At 33.4% G+C, this 23527-nt stretch overlaps 1 protein-coding gene across 1 annotated transcript in view; it reads left to right on the top strand.

The window, feature by feature from the left end:
- Positions 1–20016, top strand: part of LOC118204717 (ubiquitin carboxyl-terminal hydrolase isozyme L3-like) — a 176360-nt gene extending 156344 nt beyond the window's left edge. The window contains exons 10-11 of the mRNA XM_085808155.1: positions 9070–9168; positions 16498–20016. Coding sequence (XP_085664281.1) covers positions 9070–9156 — 87 coding nt within the window. The 3' untranslated portion in view covers positions 9157–9168; positions 16498–20016. The remainder of the gene's footprint in view (positions 1–9069; positions 9169–16497) is intronic.
- The last annotated feature ends 3511 nt before the right edge of the window (positions 20017–23527 follow it).

Genomic DNA, 23527 nt, shown 5'->3' with positions numbered 1-23527 from the left:
ACAGCCCTCTTGCTGCGCAACCACCTCCCATGATGTTACTAAAAGCTCCGCGGGATACCGTGAACTATCGTGGATGTGTAGTGATTTATTAATATATATTCTGTTTTGTATTCACCAGGTCTCCGCCGACAGTGTAGATTCCTTTTTGTACGTATATGCCGTATATTTACCTTTCATGCAACTCTTGGTATATAATGAAGACATCAGAGGCCCTTGGAACCTGTGATAAGACTTCTGAGACTACCTTTAGGAGTTCTAATCAGCAGCAAGAACGTGCTTCCGATTAGCTAGTTATTCTTTCTGTCCTTCGTCCCCTGTGGAGTAGCTGGCTGATAAAGTAGCAAAAGACCTCCGTCAAGTCGACCGTAATTTTATATCTGTTGTGTGCTCCGCACTTACCTCCTACTTCTTTAGGGACTGTTGTTTAGATGTACCTAGTCTGAAATGGAGTTCTTATCATAATGTTCTTCTTGCTGTATTTTATTTTCAGTGCCTAGAATTGCTATAAATTGTAAGTTTGGGCAAGTCTTTGCGATTTATTTTAACAATAATTTATGTTTTAAGGTTTTGTAAGTGCGATGAATTGATAAGTTCAAAAGCGAAATATAGTCTCTCTGATATACGTTGAATTATGATAAGAAAGATTCAAAAGTTTTAAGTATTACTTGCGGTGTTAAGAGATGTATTGCCTTCCTCTTTTCCGCATTTTGTATCTTTATGGATTTTCTCAGTCTGTTATTTCTTGTCGAATAAAAAGGTTTCGAAATTTTCCCAGAACATCTTCCTTCCTTCTACCATTAAAAAAAGTGCGTGATTACTCTTGTATTCACCTCTCGTCTCTTTTAGGTTTACTTCACAGCTTTATTTGACAGTAGAATACTTTTGTTATTATTGTTTCTTGTAGGTGTGGGAAAATGTTCAAATTAGGCGTCTCTTACTTATTTGATGGCATTTTGCGAAAAGGCGACAGCCACTGCATCAGTTAAGGCTTCATTTATTTATTTTTTTCGATATTAATTTTGTATATTAAACTATTACATTCTGTTAAACGCCTCAAAATCCTTAAATAATTAATATTTAATCACATTTTGAAGCAGCTACGGAATTTATTGCTTCACGTTTTTCGGCAGTTTTATTTCCGGATGCTATTTTCATCCTCTTAGTAGATTAATGATGCGAGAGAGTAATTAGATCATAGTGTAATAAAGATAAATATTTATTTTCCATAGGGTGGTTTTTATTATTATTATTATAACTTCTTCTTATAAAGTAAAGGAAGTATTATGATTGCGAAAAATTTTGGGTATCCATATACTTCAACATAAATATCCATTTGTTCGATTTTTTTGCATGACGTCTATATGTACGGACAGAATGAAGAACTTGTTTATCAAAAACGGATTGTAAAATGGATTCAAGAGGGATTTTTTTCGTGACGTTTGTACATACATACGTATGTATATATATATGTATGTAACTCGCATAACTCAAAAACGATTAGGCGGAGAACTTTGAAATTTGATATATAGGAGTGGTATATATAACATCTAGTTGTGCACCTCCCTTTTTTATTTCTATCGGCAGTATACGTTTGATACAGCCGTTTCATTTGTATATATGGTGCACGTTGAGTTCTATGTATACATATGGTGTGTGTATATATATATAGGTAGAAATTTTAATTAATTGCAATAAATTTCCTAATACTTGCGCAAAAGCTGCAAAGTAATAAAATAATTATTTATTTTTAATAGATTATTTAGTATATTATCTCCTACCCACCACCTTACCCAACTTAAAAGTTTTTACTATTTTAGCAATCGTTGGTCATAGTCGTATACTTCTGGTAAGAGAAGTGTTTTAAATGACAAAAATGTTCATGTTTCGGCGTTGTCAAATTTTAAAAAAAAAATTAATTTTCGATAAATAATGAAATCTAAATGAGATTCCCTGGTTCATATACGTAGATCTGGGAAAGTTTTACACTTATTATGTAAAAATATTATAATATTCTAATAATTAATTAAAGAATATAATAATATTTTTTTATATTTTTGTCTTGTAGAAGTTCGACTTCCCTACGACAAAAAGACCGAAATGTTTAATTTCAACATTTGCAGTTTTTCATGTCATTTTCAATTTGTTTTGAGGAATCGATTTTGTAAAAGTTATAATTGGAGATTAACAAATCATATGGAATAATTTGGGAGAATAAGTTTAAATGGAGTGCAGCAAAATATGTGTATAACTTACTTAATAGGTCGTATAATGAAGTCACGAGTCACGTGGTGTCCATGTCAGTTTTTTTAGGGGGGGGGGAAGGAGGTATACACTTAGTTGTGGAAACATATTGATTTTCTGAACATATGTAGGCATTATATGTACCTATGTAATAAGTATATTTATTTCCTAAGAGCAATCATGATTTGAGAACATTTAGGCAAATGAAAATTGATAATTTGTATGGTGAGGGTTCGAAAATATTTCCAGGTGTCTAAATTGGTTAAGTGGTAAAAAATTGTAACTTTGTTAGAGGCTTCAGGCCAGCTGTTGAATTAGTCAGTAAGAAAGCGATTCTTTACATTTATGTATTGTAACTGTTTGAGTCGTTCCGTAAGTTGCGATTCAAATAAACGTTTAGTTATTGTTTATTTAGTTACTTAATTGGTGATGATAACTCCGCTTATCTCTTTTGTAGCCTAAGCTAGGTTGTTAAGTTAATGTCAAGTTGAAAAGTAGAATGAAACCTTAGTTACATACGCGCCAAGCTCCTGTAGTTTGACATTTTGTGTCTGCCTTACTTATTTTGTTTATTTATTATCCAGTTTCCTAAGGACTAATTATCTAAATTGCTAAGTCGAAACTTATATGCGTTACTGCTGTTTATTTTAACATTGTAAAATCTGTCATTATAATTCATTTAAATTGCTTTTAAAAAATGTGGTATTAATTTATCTGAAGCTTAGCAACTGATCCTAATTTTTATTAAGACCAAAAATATTCTTTCCTAACTAAGTATTACTTCCAGTTGAAACAACAAATCTGAAATAATTCCTTTATGTTAAATGAGGTCTTGAATTGTAAATTCATTGGACTTTTATTATTTTTTAATAAATATAACATGAGATTTTAGGCCTATCTCATCGTACCATGTATAAATAAATTTTTGTGTTTGGGAGCATGGAAATTGTTTCAGACATTAAGAAACACATGGTTTGCATAAATAAAAAATATATTTGAGTAATGTATTATGTCACACAAATCGAGTGAAAATTGATTCTGCTTATTGAATAAACTTGATTCAGGATTTCCGTTGAGCTCTACGGAGAGCTGAAGCAATCGAGCGATATAGCGCCGGAATACTGGTAATCTCCAACACGAAGGCTTTAATTAGAATAGATTAGATCAAAATTATGGCAAAGCACACCAAGACAATTTGCTTATGAATAGGGATGCCTTCGTGGATGACTTACTAAGGCAAACTGTCTTGTATTCTCCCTGTACATGAGAAAAACCACGAAAACGCCCATGCAACCAGCCAATTCGCCGAATTTCAAATCGTGTCGAACTATTAGTGCTCAGCTGTCTTATCTGCTGAGCCACCCTCCACAGAGGCATCTCTTTCCTTAGGCAGATAGCTCTGACGCGCTTTACCATAATCTAAGTATAGTCTTAATCTCACTAAATTGCTAGCCGTTCCGTCACAGTAGCATATGGAAGGAATCTCTTAAATTCTTCAAACGTATTCAGTTCGTGGTAAAAGAAAAGTCTTAGTAAATATCAAAGAGGTCATTTTCTTTTTTAATTATTGCACGGTTGCATATTCTGTCTTTCTGATAAATTATCTTGTGAAGTTATATTTCTACAACTGCTAAAATTTACCAATGACTGAAAGCTTAAAGTAGTTTTAATCCCATGTTTTCGAGAAATCTTAACCAGTTTCTCGTGCCTTTCATTCGTAATTAATACTAATTCCCAGTTGATTAATGTACACATATTGTTTTTCATTTTTAATTTCCTTCCAAAATATAATCTTCATCAGATATTATGACGTTTATCTAAAAATGCACATTATATACAATTGCTTACTTTTTGTAAATGAATTTTCCTTGGTAAAAAGTAATTTGAGGTGACATTTAATGCTCCCATAGTGTAATTAAATCCTTAGTTAGTGATGCTATTTTATATTTGATCATTCGTTAAAAGGCTAAATTTGCGAGCAAAGCAAGCATATACATATCTATATATAATTATTTAGTTTTTTTTTTTATTATTATTTTTTTATTTTTTTTTATTTTATAGCCATACACTTATTGAGAAACAGAAATGCAGCCGGGTATTTCAGTAGTAATTGAACTTTTTTTTTTTTTTTTTTTTTTTTTTTTTTTAAATATATGAGAAGAGATAGTACTCGTAATTTCTGATTGCAATTTTTCGCCAACCCCTTGAGAAAGTGCCTTATTATTTGTTCTCTGTCTGAGAGTCGATGTCATACTTAGTGCCATTTTTATGTGCTTCTCATTTCCCAACATCTGACCCTCTCCCCATGCTCCTCACCGCAATACCGAACATCTATTCATTCTTGGTATGCGAAGAAGTTGTACTGTGTTCCTCATACATCAATTATTACTGACATATAACATCACTATTCTCCTGTAGTGAAGAGGCACTAAAATGTTAAACAGAATGAAAAACATTTTGGTAAGACCTCCGAAATAAACGTGTATGATACAACTTCTGGTTTGCAGGGTGGTCTCTCGCGATTTATGTGGCATGGAATTTGGCTTCTGGAGAAACGAATTTTTCGGTGTTATTTCATGGATTTCTTAGTTTCGCCGCGGCAGTTATAAATATGAGATGTTAAATGAGAAAATTTTGTTTCTCAGTAAAAGAAAAAGTTTTGTAGTTGTTACTTTGTATTTCGTACCGAGCATTAGCGTTAAAACTGAATTCATACGCATTCGCTTTTTTGTGCGATCTTGTATGTAAGTAGATATAAAATGGGAATTCATTGACACCCGGAATGCAAAGGGAGCCGTGGCCACCGATGTCAACGAAAGTGAGGTCAAAGGGGGAGCGTGCAGCAAAATCAGTGACGTCACCGGAAGAGGCGTATCCTGTGAAGTAGAGGCGAGTTGTTTTAGGCTGCTGGTGGAAATGAGTTGCAGAATTCTTCTTTTAGTTGTCGGCTTCACATTTCAATTTAATTTTTCAAATATCTGCTTTTTATTTATCATGTTACTTGATTTTAAACATTATTTAACTTATTTACATTTTTGCCTTTCTAGTTCCCGACATAATCTGAACTTATTTATTGTAAATTTCGATTGTAATAACCCCTTTTATGTTGCTTATTTTTCTATTTCACTTAATTTTGCATGATTCCTTCCACATGTTTAAATTTCTTAAGCATAGCGAGATTTTTAAATTAAACATTTTATTTTACGACTGTCAATGACTACTCATGAGTTATGTATTAAACACTGCTTACTTAGTTTTTCTTTTAAAATTCTATTTTAATTTACGTGTTTTACCAGTTTTTCATTCTGTAATCATCTTGCCATTACTGATTTTAATATTTCTCGTCATTTTAGATGCTAGTATGAATTCATTCGCATTTTCATCCTTTATAATTTCCTGCATATTTAAATATTCCTTGTAATTTTTAATATCATCTGTATTAAACGCATGTTTTAAGTTCTTTGATGTCATCCATGTTCAGTTTGGAACCCTGATTACCTTTAAGCTAGCTTGATATAATATGAATTTTTAGAATGAAGTCTCAACTTTCTTTCATCTGTGTTTTACAACCACATTGACTGTTTCAATGCGCTCATACACAAAGTTTTCGTAATACTTCTAACATTTAGTAATTTTAAACTCAGTATGTTAATTTATTTCATTCATTCCGTTATTTTTACATTTTAGGTGCATTCTAAATGGTAATTTTACCTTGGTATACATTTTCAAGTGCTAAATTATGGGTGTGTCGACTACCATGGGAAACTTTCTGTAGAAAAAGCATTTATTTATATTGCATAGCTGGCAAAATAAATAACAACATTATATATATATATATTATATGTATGTATTTAAAGTTAATAGTTTTTCTTTTATTTTGGCTGAGTAATTAACTACTATGAGAAAGAGGTCTATAATCTTACGATATTTAACTCACATTTAATAACTTTTTTCTAGAATCGACGTTGAACTGCGTTCATTAAATTCGTTGAAACTCTTTATTATTATCTTTTTAAATGCTTCATTAATCTGTCTTTCTATATCATATCCTTTAAATAATTGCAAACAATTGCTGCAGAAATGCAAATAAATGTGTTCAATTTCTCCACTTTCACACTCACGACTTATTTTAATGATAACTATTGAATACTAGACACCGATATATATGTACATTATAATTCAATTTTTCTGCAGCTTGCTGTTTTATATTTTCAAGAGCATTTAAATCTTCCTCATTCTCTGTGTTAAATGGAAATTGACTCAATTGAGAACATACTTTCAAATACTTTGCAATTTTAGTAGACTTGCATGCATTGACAGGGGGCGCATTTACTTCTTTTTTCCAAGGTTCGTGTCAGACCATGTTCCACTCGAATGTGGCGCAGTAGATCACTTTTTCTTTTAAACACTGCTCACCATTGGGTATAATTCTAAGATTAGAAGTTTCGTGTTGTTCCAAAGCATCATCGTTTGTTAAAACTCTTTGAGCTGCTACTACATTTAAAAAAAGTGTCATGTGTCTCTTCAAATCCCTTTTACTTGAAAAACCATCTGAACGTTCAGTACATTTTCTAAGATGGGAAGCTTGATGTTGTTTTAAATAATCAAGTTCAACAAATATCTTTGAGCATGATTTGCCCTTAAGAGTAACTTTTTGAGATTTCGTATGTCTCCTCAAATCCCTTTTACTTGAAAAAAACATTCGAACATTCAGTACAGGTTTTTAGATGAATAAGTTTACAGCATCTCAACTTATCAACTTCACTGAATTTCGTAGGACATATACTACATCCGAAGGTTTTTTCGTAAGACTTCAGGTGTCTATTCAGATCACTTTTGTTTTTGACAATATTACAAGGTATTTCTCCCACTTCCCTAGCGTGCCTTCGTGGTGTTACGGTAGCACGCTGGGCCGATATTCCAGAGGTCCGTGGTTCGATTCCCGGCGAAGGCGGTTGCATATTTTTCATCTTTTCTGCTTCTAATTAACCTAATGACTCTACAAGTGACGCCCGAACTAAAAGGGTTGTGGATGATGATTCTCCGCACCCAGGATTTGGCGACTAGGTCTCCTAAAACCCTAGTCGCCCTTTAAAAAGGGGAGTATATAAGGTATTTCTCCCACTTCCCTAGCGTGCCTTCGTGGTGTAACGGTAGCACGCTGGGCCGGTATTCCAGAGGTCCGTGGTTCGATTTCCGGCGAAGGCGGTTGCATATTTTTCATCATTTCTGCTTCCAATTAACCTAATGACTCTACAATATTTGTAAGCACATCGCCCCCAAAAAACTTCGGAGATGGATCGTTTCCTGAACCCTTAAGTATCAACGCGAATAAATCGCTTGAAGCGCATACTACCCTGGAAAGGTTTTTTTTTTAGTATGAATTCTCATATGTCTGTTCAAGGCTTTATGTCTAAAGGAAGACATTTTACATTCTACGCACTGAAAGGAACGTTCCCCCGTTTGTATCTGTAGATACTGATATAAATTGTTTTTCAAAGTAAACATCTTACCACAAGTAGGACACATATGAGAGAAAACACGAGAAATTCATAAGTATTGGAATAATTCAATATGATATACACATATATATATATAATTAAAGCGATCTTTCTTTTACACCAACGTACCGAAAATGGTGTTTAATAGAATATTGATAATGTAAACTGTAATTGTACTATTCTTCAAACGTTAACAACCGAACATTTTCATTTTAAATCACTTTACGCAGGTTTTTTTCCCATAAAAAATATATTGCTCTAGTAACATAAAAATTAAATATATAATACGCCTTAAACATGTATGTTAAAGCTATATTTCATGAAAACGTACCTCTTTATGCCTCACCAACGGTATCATTGAAGAATGAAGACGAAAATGATGCATTATCTATTTCGAATATATAAAGAGCAGAAAACTCACCTCGCACAAGCATAAAGCTAGTATATAAGACAATGGAAACATGATTTAGGAAGATATGAATTTATACATGCTATTCTACTGATCAAGATATCAAATCAATTCACCTGTCAGATAATATGGATCAAGAAACAGTACCTCTTAGCCAGTTAGAGAGTACGTAAATTTTATTAATTTACTGATGTGTGATTACTATCTAATATGTCAATCATCTAGTCTTGTTTTTCTTCTGGCCAGAATGATGCTAATAACACGAGAAGTCACCTCCAACCTTATCAAAATTAGGTAAATCAATCTAGGCTAAATAGATGGGATAGCTACGTTATCTTAAGATACTAAACATATGATTATGGAACTAACGACCCATTGATCATAACTAAACAAATGCATTACATATTCAAAAAATAATGAAATATCATTAGTGATACTGTCAGATACTACCGTGAAAAATAATTGTTGTACTCTATTTTGTCTGGATTCATTCGCTTAAATTTTATTAAATTCTACTGGTCGTTCATCTGTTGCCAATTTTGAAAACTAAATTGAATTCCGCAACCGAAACTAGAAGAACCCTACAACTCATATCATCTAGCCCTAAAACAACTTGCCTCCACTCCTCAGGATCCGTCCCTTCCGGTGATACTGGCCACGCCTCTCTACACACCTGGTTCATCGGTGAATCCCTATTTTATATCTGCTAATATATTTTCGTATTGTTTCAATTATTTACTGTAACGTTAGATCAAAATGTAATATATGAAAATTACTTGAAGAACTCTGGTGAGTCTTTTGATGAAAGTGTAGCTTTAAAATGTCTTCACTGTATTGCGTGTATGCAGAAAAACTTACTTTTTTTTTTTTTTTTTTTTTTTTTTTTTTTTTTTTTTTTTTCCTCCCTTCTTTATATAGGATGCTTGTAGAGTCTGCAAGGATTATATGAAGCGGGATCCCGAGAATCTCAATTTTACGGCTTTGTCATTTGGTGCTGTTTATTGAATTCTCACCATGGTACGTGTTCTACCTTTTTTTAATCATTTAATAATTTTGTTTAAAAGTAAAATCTTTTATTAAATGAAAAGTTGGTAAATTTTTATTAAAAAAAAATATTTTTGCAAGAGTCTTTTACTTTTTTTAAAATGGAAATGAACATTTGTTCTCAACAGACCCTGTGTCCGATGCACTGTCAGGCCGCGCCAGACGGTTGAAAAAATTTTTGGCAAAAACGTTGCAGAATTTTAGCCAAAATTAAAGGCAGCAAAATTTTGGAGATATCGGGCAGCATAGTGATTGGAGGCATTGGGAGCAAAAAGCCTAACGTTGGTCATAATCCTCATTACAGTGCTTGTAATTTGGTATATACACTTACGAGCCAAAACATTATGACCACCCCACACTTTTCAGTGAAATCGTATGGATGACATTGAGAGCACGTGATTAAGTGAGATTGGTATTTAACTGCTTCTGGAGAAGGTAAGGAATCATTCTTGCACTTACTTTTGCGCATGATGGGAAAGGCTACTGATCTAAGCAAATTTGATAAAGAGCAGATTGTAATGGCCCGAAGACTCGGAATGAGTACCTCCGAAGTTGCACGACTGGTAGGTTGTTAATATTTATGCAGAGAGGATACATGACAGTGAAACCAGCAATAGACGCTGCTAAGATGTTGGACGCCCACGCGTCGTCAAAGAAAGAGGACTTCGAAGACTGACCCGCTTGGTACAACAAAATCGGCCCCAAACAGTGGCTCAGCTAGTGCAAGTGTTTCGGAACACACAGTTCAGCGGACACTGTTTAGATATGGCACTGCGCAGTAGACTGTGCGTATGTGCCTCTCTTGACCACTCGTGCCCCTCTTGAGTAAGCGTTATTGTCAAGTACGTCTGTAGTGGGCCCAGGAACATCGAGACTGGACCATGGATAAATGGGAGACAGTTGCCTGTCGGATGACGTGGATGGTCGTGTCAGGGTACGCCGTCTCCCGGGTGAACAGTTGCCACCCCCCCGCACAGCAGGTCATAAACAGGCTGGTGGTTGTGGTGGCGGTATTATGCTTTGGGAGGGGGCGTTCTCATGGGCGGCTATGGGAGCCTTAGTCGTGATAACTGTGGATGACTTGCACCTTCACATAACGTCTCTTCCCAAGTGGAAATGGAATCTTCCAGCTGGACAATGCCCCATGTCACATGGCTCGAACTGCTCTGGAGTGGTTCGAGGAGCATAAGAATGATTTCTAGTTAACGTCCTGTCCAGCTAATTCACCGGATCTTAACCTGATAGAGTACATAGTAAAGTGCTTGTCGTATTTTGATTTCATGGTTAAAACAAAGTTAAAATGTGTAATACTTAATGCTCATTGCGATACTGAAAAGAGTAACAAATGGGAAATTGAGTTATTGAATGTTTTCTATAAAGTAAAATCTGTTCCCAATGGCTGTTTTTAGTAAAAATCGAGTATTATTTAAAAATTTGTGTGCTTGTATTCTATTGAAAATATTAACTGCTTGAGTGATGATTTCTATTTAAGCTTTTGTTTAATTTAAGTGCGTGAAAGAATTTCAGATGGAATGAAAAATATTCATATGGGACTTATTCGCTAAATTCTGCCGCGCTGATCTGAATCTTCCAATTTCAGTAAATGCTTCAAAGCTCAAGTTTTATCTGCCACTTGTTTTTAAACAGTTACCGAACGTTTTCTTAGTTTAGCTTTCATTTCTTTTTTCCTTGGGAAGGGGGGGGGAAGAAACTCGTAGCATTAAGCTTTTGCATATGCCATTTTTCTGTATTATTTGTGGGAAAACAGCATAGATATGTGACAGTGTAAAACCGAGTTTTGCTAACTTTATAATCCAATAACATATTTATAGTCTGAAACTGAGTTCTGTGTAGTGAAAATTTTTTTTCGTTTAGTTGAATAATTATACTTTTCTGCACATTTTTGTGCTGTATATTACTCATTAAATTTACTGTTACGAAATGTCAAGGCGCGATGAGATGGCTTCCCCGCAAAGCAATTTTAAGGTTGCCACATTTGGCGAGAAATCGCCCATTTGGCGACAAAATTGGCGATATGCCATGGACTGATGGAGAACCTTCTGGAACGAATTCTTACCGGCTTAGCCCAGAATGTTCTCGAACACAAGTCGAAAGCTATATAAACCCTGCTGGTCCGCAGTCAATTACGATCGAGAGTGAGTGCCTTGTCGAGAGGGCGAGTCTGTCTCGTCTAGAGTGCGACTGTCTCATCTAGTTAGTTCGTGCGGAGACGATCGAGTTGACAGCCGGCCAGCGAGTGCCGAGTGGGTCTTCGATTGCACCGAAGGAGTCTGTTAGTGTATCGCGGTTAGTGCATCGTCGAGAGAGTGTGTTGAGCTCCGGGAACGACTGAACCGAAGAGTCGGGAGCTGTGCTTGTGTGTCGTCGAGTGCATCGCGAGTTGTAGCGTGGAGTGTCTCGAGAGTACGTGGAGTTCCGAGAACGACCAAGCAGAGTCGGGTGCTTTGCCGGAAGCTGTCTGCACCGTTATTGCCTGACAGTGTGAAGGCTGTGTCGCTGATTGTTCCAGCGTATTTATAGTAGATCTTCGACGACTGTAAAAGTGTTTTGGAGCTGTCCTGATTAATATTGATAAATAAAGTGTGTTTCGATACTTCATCCAGTGTCATCGTTATTCACTCCAAATCTACGAACCCCGTACGAATGTGGAGGAAGAAAATAACGTAACAACTGGTGTCAGAAGAAAGAAAAACGTAACATTACGTTGTAATTAGTGAATGAATGGAAAATCTTGCGCTATGCGCGTTTATAGCACATACGTAATTATGTAATAAAAATTAAGCTAACAATTTTGGTGGGAGTGATGGAAAGTAAATGTTGCAATTACGTCTAGTCAGATATCTAGAAAATACAAAAGGCGAAACGTAGATCTTCATGTGCAATTTTTAGAAGTGGAATTAAAGTTGCAAAAATGTACCATAATCTTATTTAGCTCAGTTCCATTTTTTTCCCGCTGAATCGACGCAAATTTATTTTCCTTACGTGTTTAATCCCCCTTCCCTTTTTTTAAATAAGTGAGCTTTAAAGTGGAGCTTTCATTAACTCCGCCCTGAACCTGTGGTTGGTCTGCACCTGAACTGATAGATTATCATCCGGAATTGCCAATACCGATTGAAAACGCCTCGGAAATACATTATCGTGTTTGTTATCATGCCTCAAAAATCTAACAACGCTGTAGTATCTTCTTTACAAGGGATGCATCACTTCGTGACTAAACGATTATTGTAGCGCTCTCCAAAATAGATATCAGGACGTTTGGCACGCGCGCACTCTCAAATTTTTTGTATTTCTTCTTTTTACTTAATTGCCTTTTTTTATTGACTCTGCATTCACGGGAACGTCGTGACTATGGCACGTGGACTATGTCACGACCTGTAGTCACGATTCTTACGAGCCCGCCTGGTCTTCTCCGATATATATATATATATATATACCCATTTTCCACTCAAGCGAAGAGCGCCTCGAGCATATCACACGTTTTGCAATGGAGTTGAATGGTTGCCTTTGTAATTTATTCGCGCGCGCGGGTAAAGCTAATAACTAATTGGCATTTTTCTTGTCTTGTTACACCTGGAGGCTATGATGTTGTGTCTATGAAATGAAGTTTTTGGATAACTCTGGATGTGTTATTGCCTTTTGGAATTTGACTGAATTCTTTACTTAATTTAAGACCCGCAGTTTTTGATGAGAACTCGCTAATGGCTAAACCTTTGTGTGGGTCATCTGTGTGGGCCCATTTCCTTTTTAACCCTATTTATTTTATTGCAGAATAAATAGCTTTCACTCTTAATAAGTGTGTTGTAATTACTTATTTCGCTGCATGAAAGGTTTTAAAAAAGAATAAAGAGAGTCCATGCTCAAAGAACTGTGCATCCGATCTTAAAATGGATTCTTTTCTTAAGTCAAAGTTAAAAGGATTTTCTTGCGTAGAAAATTTAGATTGGTATGAACAATGCGTTTGCTTTTTGTGCTTTATTGTAAAATTATTTTTATTTGATGAAATGGAATAGTGGTTCAGTTTAAATTGCCGCAAGAGGTCCAAAAGGAAGTAAACAGGATAATGCAAAAACTGTATTTCGATGAATTTATTATCCATAGTAATACAATTATACCTAAAATTTCTTTTTTCAAAGTGATTTTATTATTATTATTATATTCTGGACATGTTAGATCCTGAATATATGGTTCTACATCTGAACTGACGCTGCCGCAAGTCGGCATTATAATGACCTGTTATGAATTATTTGTACACCTACTCAAAAAAGGGGGATTGTTCTATCTCCCGTTATTATTATCTCCCGTTTTGAAATTCAACTTGCGTTCTTCATATCTCGAAAGCGCGACTTAGGATATGTATTAGATTTATCTGTAGCGTTGTTCTAGCATATGTATTTTGACCCAAAATTGGACTTTTTCTGAAATGACATGCTCCCCTTTTTTTTCTCCCCCTTCCCCCCCCAAAAAAAAACCCCACTGCAGTTTTATTTATTTATTTATTTATTTATTTTTCTAAATTAGCAATCAAAATTTTAACCCCATAATATTTGAATTTTGCATATATTTAATAACACTGAATTTAAAATTTAACTTAATTTCCTCTTTCATAATTGGAAATTTAGACTTAAACCAAATAAAATTCATATTTTTTTATTTTTAAAATTTGTACTCTTAAATAATATTTATAAATTTCTCGAAAAAAAATTTCATTTTAACCTATAAGTCACTGCAGTCTCCCCTAAATTAGCAGTCAAAATTTAAATTAGAATAAACACATTTTTTAAAGTCAAATTGGGATTGTCGAGACCTAAATTCTAAACATTAGTAATATAATAAATGATGATTATTGTTACATTTATTTTCACATCATTATTATTACTGTTATATTAGAGTTTATTAAATTTCGTCTTGTAAAATAATGTAAAAAATTTAAAAAGGCTCTTCTCCGTGGATATATTGCTAATTTTATATCAGTCAAAGTTTTAACATCCGCACTTCTATTCTTTCCGTCAACACTGCTAAAAAGGGCAAATTAAGTGAGTTTAACTAATAAATTTAATTCTAATTCAAGTCCAGAGAGAGAGAGAGTATTGGTAATTGAACCATTGTTTCTGAATTTATCATATTCCTCCCGAGTGGATAACTACACTGGTTTTCTTAGTTAAGAAATCATGCATAAATTAGGTTGGTTGGCTATTTAAATATGGCAAAACTTAGGCTACCTGCCTAACAGGAGGAATTCCTTCCTGTAGGGCTCTTCTGAGGAAAAGTGACTTGTAATCACATTGTAAAAATCATGAAAATGAAGTAGCCAGCTCATTTGCTTACGTTGGACTCCAGGACAAATTATCAGTATTCAGCAGTCTTTAACGGCTCGGTCACTGGTGGGACCTCTTCAATCAGGAGCCAGGTTATTGAATTCTAATTTACTAGTAGTAGTATTTAATTATGGCAAAGCACACGAGGGCTATCTGCCTAAGGGGAGGGATGCCTTCGTGGAGGACTTTCTAAGGGAAACTGGCTCGTATACACGTTACACATGGGGAAAACCACGAAAACACCCATGCAGCCAGCCCGTTCGCGGGATTCAAACCTCGGACCGAACTACCAGTGTTCAGGGACTTTACCGCTCGGCCGCTGGTGGGCCTCTCTAATTTACTATTTTATTTGCAAATACTTGAACTAGTATTATATTCTCAAGCACATATAGCAGAGTTGAAGTGAACACTCTGTTACATGTGCTCACTTGGTGTTCTTAGAATCTAAGTTAAAGACCGGACGATTATCTCCCTACCTTATTCACTCTGGAAAGGTTGAACAGGTGTTTAAATTAAGTGTTATTCGGTTTATCTTGGAAGCTAAGGTGTCAAAACATTGCTGCACTTTTAAATATTTGGCTGAGTAGCTAATTTAAATAGCTGAGAATTAAGCAGACCATTTTTAATCTACCATTATTCACTTGGAAATTGTTCCATTGCACGATAATGCGTCTTCCCACCGGTCAGTAACCTAGAGCTGCTTTGTCTTGAAAATAAGTATGCATACATAGTCATACTGTGTGGTTTTGTAATACAGTGATAGTCATTTAAACCTCCTAAAATGCTCTTATCCCACTTGCTTTCGGTTTCTTATCTTCGATTGGAAAATTCTGCTATTATCCCGTTTACAAATGACGAATCAGATTACTTGTCTAGAAATGCATACACACCTTCTTTCTGCCCTCAATTTTAGCTTTGTAAATCACCTCGGGTTTTTTTTTTTTTTTTTTTTTTTTTGTGTTTGTCACGTGTTATCGCATGAAATGCTGTTGGTCTCTTAAGTTATGGATCATCAACTTATCATGGTACACGCAATATGAGATAGTGTCGTACGAATGTGTATTTGTTGTATTAAACGTTTCAAGTACCATATTTACTTTCATATATATTCCTCAGGCCCACCAGCGGCCAAGCGATAAATTCGTCTCTTTACCTATCTTACTTCTGCTCTGTTTACCTTGTTCGTTATCACCTCGGAAGATTCCAGGCCCCCAACAGTGGCCGAATAGCTGAGACTGCTGAATGCTGGAAATTCGACCTGGGCTTGATCCCAGAACAGGCTGGCTTACAGTTGGTTTTTCATGATTTTCCCCATATGTAACATGAATGTGATGCAGTTTCTGCTGGAAACTATTTTACGAAGGAACCACTGTGCATTCAATGAAAAGATTTTATTACCTTTTAATTGTGTCTTTTCTTATTATATATATGGCAAAGCACACGAAGCTATTCTCCCCTTAGATAGCGCACGTGTACTTTGCCGTGTATGTTATAAGGGAAGAAAACATTTAAAAAATAATAAACTTCTTTTCTTGAATGCACTAAAATACGCTCTGGTTCACATGTCTTGTCATATCAGTGTCTCATTCTAAACTGACAGGATTCTTTTGTGCACAGAAGAGCGCCCTCCCCTTAGTAACTTCCGCCCTAGGGTGATAAAAATGAACTTTTTGGAGCTTTCTCAACACTGTATTCAAATGAACATTAGAAACTTTTAAATCACATGATGGGAAAGGATAAGAGAGAAGATGCGCTGGTAAATAGGATTTGTTTTGAGTAATGGATGTTGTTTGAGCGAATTTTAAAGTTGTAAGAGACATAAATGAAAATTCAGATCTTAAAAAATAAAGCAAGTGTAATAAATAAATAAATAAATAAATAAATAATGCTATATATTCTTAGGGATATTCTTTCTAATAGAAATTTGTGGTCTTTTCTTTACTTATTTCTATATTTTATTTTGCAGATGCTGAAGAGCCCTTGGAGTATACACGCTCTGAAAATTTCTGTTGTCGATTGTATTTTCAGTTTGAAGAAGCTTTAACTCGTTTTTCCTGTTTTTAAGACATCAGCTACTTTATAAACATTGTACCCCCCCCTTTTTTTTTTTTTTTTTTGAAATATTTTTAAGTATATTTTTTATAAATATTTTGCGTGAGTTTACTGAATTATTTCGTTTTTATAGTTGAGAGAATAAGTTTTTACTTTTCGCTACGAAGTTGTACCTTATGTTAATCATATCAAAAATTAAATTGAGTATAAGTATCCTTAAATGCTTGACATTTTATTCTGGGGTAAGAGTTCTTAAAGTAAATCATTGTATGTAAGGAGTTTTAAGTATGCGCTAATTAATGTCGTAAGATGGATTTTATCTGGATTTTTTTTAGGGTGGGGTATCTGAAGATTTTCAACTTGAATCCAAAATTCAAAAGAAACGTAAGATAAAAGTAAATCTTGAAATAAATTTTCTCTGCTTTCAGGTGTTGTGGCGTGCAGTTCTACAGAGTACAGTGCGTTTTGAATTTATTGGTGTCTGTTATAGTAAATACCTGAAATTCATTAGAATATGCACTCGCTGGTAAATTTGCTCAGCTTCCGGGGATTAATCTTGATTCTTGCTAATTACATTCAGACATCATGAATACGGTTTGCAGACTGACAAATGGATAATATAATATTCAAATTGTAAGTAATGATAATCTGTAAGACATGTCACCCTATGAAATTTTTATGGGTGCCATACCATCAGAAATACTGAAAGATGTAGGCACTGCAACAGTTTGCTTTATTAAGCTTATACATGATCACTAAAATAGAGAACTTCCTTATGATGAATTAAACAATTTGAAAGTATTTAATACTAATGCTATCAATAAATACAAGCAGGAATTTACAGTTTGGGTAACCTTATGTAATATGCTTTCGGGGAAGGGAAAAGCTTAACATTTGTTCCAAATGGTAAAAATAATGTCTGTATAAATTAACAGGAAATTTTTTGTAATTAAAATTTATTGTTTAATGACGATTTGAATTTTGTACTTTCAAATTTAGAGTTTTGTAGCATATGGTCTCTCTGATATTATGCAAAAATTTGAAGTGTCAAATTCAGAATATTAACAAGGATTTAGAATATGAATTCAGCTAAAACAAGAGATTGAAATAGACTGCAAGTAAGTCAATTATTTGACCACATGAGAATCAAAGAGCATTCAGCTTGTAAATCAATAATAAATGAAGAGGCCAATAAAGTATGGATTTCAACAAAGAAGAGGAGGAGGGAGAAAAATGTCAATAACAGGTAAACTGTTAACATTTTTCTTAAATATTATGTATACCCGTTTTTATAATTAAAACTATTTTAAAAATCTGAAACATTTAATATTGTCTGGAAAAGTTTTACTCGGGTGCACCATGTAACACCAAGTAACTCATAAGAAAAGTTAAGCGGGAATTGGTGAGAACTCAAAGTCTTAAGTTCTGATGGAAGCTTTGCACTTTTACTAGTAATTGCACTCTTTTTATTACACAGATTTCGGGTCTTTATGTGGTATCTTATACATGCAAATTCATTTAGGATGTGAAGAAAGTATGTAGCTGGATTGGCATGAATTCTACTACATGGCAGTTCTTGGCTGAAAAATGTTTGTGTTCTATTTACAGTGCTTGTAATTGTAATGCTTAATATTTTATATTATCTGTTACTTTTATACTATCTTAAAGGGATGTTTGAATAAAGGAGCAGAGAAAGGGTTTTTTTTATTATTATTTTAAAGACAGTTTCAGTATGAATATTCTACCAAAATGAAAAGAAAAATTAATTTGCTTCTTTACTGGAGTCTTTTTTATGCTAATTAAATGGTACTGATATATATATGTGACAAGAATGTAAGTCATTGTGGAATTGTGTTAGAATTAAGAGTACAAAGCTGTGTATTTGTGTGCATTTTTGTGAAAAATTGATATTAGCTTAGTGCGATTTTTGTTCTTAATCCTCTATGATCCGTCAACATTTTAATTTTCTATACTTTCTTAGTTTCTTTTTTTTTTTTTTTAGACATATGTTTAATTTTTTCGAGGCTATTTGTAATGATTTTTAATAAATTAAAATATTCATTTATCAATCTAATATGCTGTATTTGTCTACTCTATTATAACCTGTTTTTAGCCTCTTAACGACGAGGCAGGCTAGTTGGTTTGTCAATAGAATCTTCCTTATCTATGGGGCATGCTTTATAGCGTTTTATGTAAACTGGACCCTTAAAAAAGGGGAAGAAGATTAATTATTTTTTTAGTTAAAGCAGCTTTTAAATTAAGTGAAATGTTCATTTAAATACAAAATATTCGCGCTTTTCAGATAGCCAAAGTGCTTTCAGTGTTTATGAACCGCAATGCTATTATTCTACAAAAAATATTAGTTTTCCCCGTAGATAGCAAAAGTTTATTTAGATCGGCACATAGCGCACCCTATTGTTAAAGTGTTAATACAAAGAGATATGTTTTCAAAAAGAATCTCCGCTAGATGTTGTTAGCTTTTGCATTTATGCAATATAGTTATCTGTAATCTGTATGTGAAGAATCTTCCCAAATCTGGGTTTTCAAAATTTTTTTCTTCCTTTCAGTGACTGAAAAATATAATTAATCTTTCAAATATCATTGATTGGAGTCCAGCATTACTTATCACCAAGAAGAATTTAAGAATGAATTGAAATTCACTGTGAAATTTCACACACAGTTTTGAAATCCGTTGTGAACAATGAGCAATAAAGTAATTATTTGTAAAGTTTTTCATAGGGGGTTGGTTATCATGTAAGCACTGAAAATGCAGTATTTTTATTGGGTATTAGAAAACAGCAAGCAAAGAAAGAAATTCTATCAAATTAAATGAATGTAATTTTTAACAACTAAGTTTCTTATTATTTCATTTAAGTTTCTGTTTGTATTACTTTTTTAACTAATAGTTCGAGTTCATTGGGAATTGGGGCTATGGCATCTTTTTCCATTACCAAATGTTAAAGGTTAAAGAACATTTATTCTACCTTGTATTCTATTTTTATTATATTTATGATAACTGATATTTCTCTAATATCTGAAAAAGGATTTGTTTTCAGCTCTTATTTGTATTATTTATGAAATGAACCAAACATTTCCTCCATCGTATGATTTTAATGGTGAATGAACGTTGCATCCTACTTAGCAAAATATTTCGTGATTTTTCCTTCAGCTGTAATGAATAAAGATCTGAATTATGCTTTGTAGCATGATATAAATTAATAACAATTATAATACACAAACATGTATTTCTGTATACTTAAGATGCTTGTTGTGCAAGAAACGTATATGCTTTTTTGGCCTAAAATTTGTTGAGATCATGAGGATTAAGACACGTAGATTGCCAATAAAATCTTTGTATGTTTTTATACTCATTGTGAATTTCAAGCTTTCTGTGTAACATTGTTTATAAAATAAATTTTGCTACTGAATGTGATTTTTGTTGTTGTTGTTTTTGTTTTGTTTGTGTGTAATGTTTCAAACTCATGACTATTTTTAGATATTTAATATGTTGCTATTTAGTTGTCTTTTTAAAAAACACAGCAGTTAATGATATGATATTAAAAGCTAAAGGAACAAGAAGAAGTGTACAGATATATTCAAAATCATCATTAAAGTGATGGTGCTGTTTTACTGTGATAAAAATTTAATGATATAAAGTTCCTGAAACTTGGAACATTTCATATTTAAAGAAAAATTGAATTTTTATATTTGTTTGGCATTGAAACACTGATTTTTTTTTTTTTTTTTTTTTTTTTTTTTTTTTTTTTTTTTTATGTCTGTTTCGTATCTGCTCAGTTTAATTCCAATTGATTTTTTAAGCTGTTATTTTACCAACAATATGCCGTAAACAATTCACTCATGAAATTGTACATTTTTAGACTGTTTCTGTTCTTCTATGGATTTAACCCCAACCAAGCTGTTATTACGATTACCTTTTCGAAAAATTACTTCAAATAACATCTTTTGCATTCCTGTAATTTCTAAAAGAACTGCCTCACCGGTGGCTGAGTGGTTATAACCGCTGAAATACCGAGGCGAACGGGCTGGGCTGGCTGCATGATCGGTTTTCGTGGTATTTCCCCATGTGATACGTGAATACGAACCAGTTTCCCCTAGAAAGTCATCCGCGAAGACATTACTCCTGTTAAGTAACTAGCCTTTATGTGCTATGCGATACCCAAATAACTAATCTTAAGAGAACTGCGCAGATTAAATTAAATTCTCTATTTATAGATATTTCTAAACTTTTGACTAGAAGTTTTTTCTTGGTTATGAATAAAATGAATCGGGCTTAAAAGCGAGATCAACCGACAAGAAAGATAAACTTCACGAATAGAAGCCTGGAGAGAACTGAATTAGTTATCTTCGTGTAATTATAGTTTGAAGGATTTTTGGTTAATGTCATCAATTAAATTTGGCTGCTTTTTGGAATCGTTATCGAAAAAGCGAATACACGGGCACATATAAATTTTCTTCTTGCATAGCTTTGCAGTAAATTTGTAAAGTATGCTGCTTAATCTAAGCGGGGAATGCGTGTCAGTATCCTGAATAATTATAATGGTGTTAAAATTTTTATAGCTTTTCAGGCATCATTGAAAAATGCTAAGTTATTTTATAATACACTTTGGACCGATGGACCCCCTACGGAGATCTTGCCTGCTTGTCTCCCATGGGCATTCTTTCACGCTGTAACGTTAATTTGGACGGCCGCCTGTTTCTCAACTTCTCTCTGTCTCTTTTTTTAACTGCCACCAAAGGGAAACTTATCAATTAAATTTCGTTGGAGCAAAAGAAAGGGAGCAGTGGTTAAAGGTTATTGAGATTACATAGAATTAAATGTCAGATTATTCGGCCGAATTTCTTGACATTTGATGCAATGTGTCATAAATGATGAAACATTTACAAATCCAGGGATCGGCTACTTATCTAGCTCGGACTGGAATTTTTATACTTTTTTCCTTTCGTATACAGGGGGCATTTTCCTTACATCTCGCTGTTTCGTACATGATTATGCATCTCAAACATGTGAAATAATGATGAATTCGTGAACGATGATGCATCGAAAAGTTCTTCGCAGTCTCACATCATGAACATTATTTTTTCATCTCCATCAATAAATTATCTGGATTAAATTTATAGCGCGAATTGATTTCTGCAACAAGAAACCTTTCAGTGGGAAAGTTTAAGAATAAAAGATAAATTTTCGTATTAATTTTAGGTAAATGATTTTATGCGATTTGAACATAAATATCCGCTTCTTAGAATTGTCCAAACAGCAGAAATCGTTCATTTAGGTTTTTATTTATTTTTAATAAATTATTTTATTTAGTTATTTATTTCTAATATAGTGTTTGTTATTTTGGAATGGTAAGGATGGAGAATTTACTACTCTTCTGTAAAAAGCGACGTATGAAACGTTATTTATTGGTATTCTAAATGAAAATGAATATTGTATATGAATGAGCAGAATTTCAGATAATTAAACAAATGAATTGTTTATAAGATGGCTTGTCTTTAACCAGATGCTCTTTTGTTCAATTCCATTCTAGGATATTCATTTCTATTCTAAGTTTCAATAAGAAATGCGAGCAGAGCTTGAAAAAAATTTTTGTACTGAGTAAAGAATAAAAGGATTGAAATGCACTTTTTATTTATTTATTTTTTGTGCAAGTAAAATAATCTAAAATTCATTTTTTAACTACTTTTCTCGACAGTATTAGATAAATGAAAATAGTGTTCACATGAGGTATTTTACTATAATTACCGTACATTTCCGAATATAAATCGAGAGTTCTGATCTTGCTAAAAAAAATAAATGAATATAAAAGAGAGATGATCCGTGTATATTACGCTGTTTTCGCATGCGTCAGTCAATTAGATATTTCGAAAGTGACCATTCTCCGAAATGCAATCAGGGACAGTTTGCAGGTCTGATAACGGTTTTATGTCGGACCGCTTCAGAAACAGACCCAAATTAAGGGCCGATCACACGGAATGCTAAAATAATGTCGAGCAAAATTTTATACGTGTCAGAAATCTAATTAAACTAAAATATATATTTACAAACTTGATTCCATCAATTATTTATTTATTATTTAAAATGTGTTACTTATAGTAAATATTTTTCTGGTAGTAATTTATTGATTATCATCGGCCCTTGATGATCATGACTTCATCCTCCCTTGACTGAAAAATAAGCAATTAGTATACGGCCCGCAGCTCGTTTTAAGATATTTTATTCCATTATAGGTATGTTATACAGTTATTATATTTACCATTTACATAATATGTAATTTAAAATTAAAGCGAACTTAAAAATCATATTCAGGTAGAGCAAAGAAAAACAAACAAAAAAAAAAAAAAAAGTAATTCGTTCCAAACAGTGTAAACAGTCACTGCATAAAATTGATATAAATGAGTAAATTGTAAAATATTAAATAATTTTATGGTAAAAATAAAAATGGTTGCAATTTCAAAAAACATATCCATATACAGCGAAATGGAGAAAAAAACGAAGTTCGATCAAAACAGTGCAAACAACGACTTCAAAAGTAGATAAATAGCCTATTTCTGAGCTGAGAATTTGCTGGTTACCCTTAATTTACAATGAAGAAACTAAGAAAGATATATTTTATTTATTGCAGTTGTTCTTGTAAAATTAGCAGATGGGTAAAAATTTGAGACTTTCATGTTCGTCTTCGAACTTCTTTTTTAAAGATAAATTGCTTTTTTATTCTCTCTTTTTCACTCTTTAATGAATGAAAAAGGTGTAGAGTAAAATATGTTCCTCCAATCGTTGTCGATGAAATTGCTAAACGTTAATAAAAAAAATTAAATAAATAAAAAAATGGCAAAGTTTTCCTTTAAACGTCTTCTCTCTGCTTGTACAATGAATTAGTGGTTTCGATGTTTTATGTTTTATCTCTTACGTCGTGGTTCTAGTT

The sequence above is a fragment of the Stegodyphus dumicola genome, chromosome X1 (genome assembly GCF_044657685.1).
Source record: "Stegodyphus dumicola isolate Sdum_Otavi_A_Nest chromosome X1, ASM4465768v1".
Taxonomy (NCBI): domain Eukaryota; kingdom Metazoa; phylum Arthropoda; class Arachnida; order Araneae; family Eresidae; genus Stegodyphus; species Stegodyphus dumicola.
This window is presented reverse-complemented; position numbering and strand designations above follow the sequence as displayed.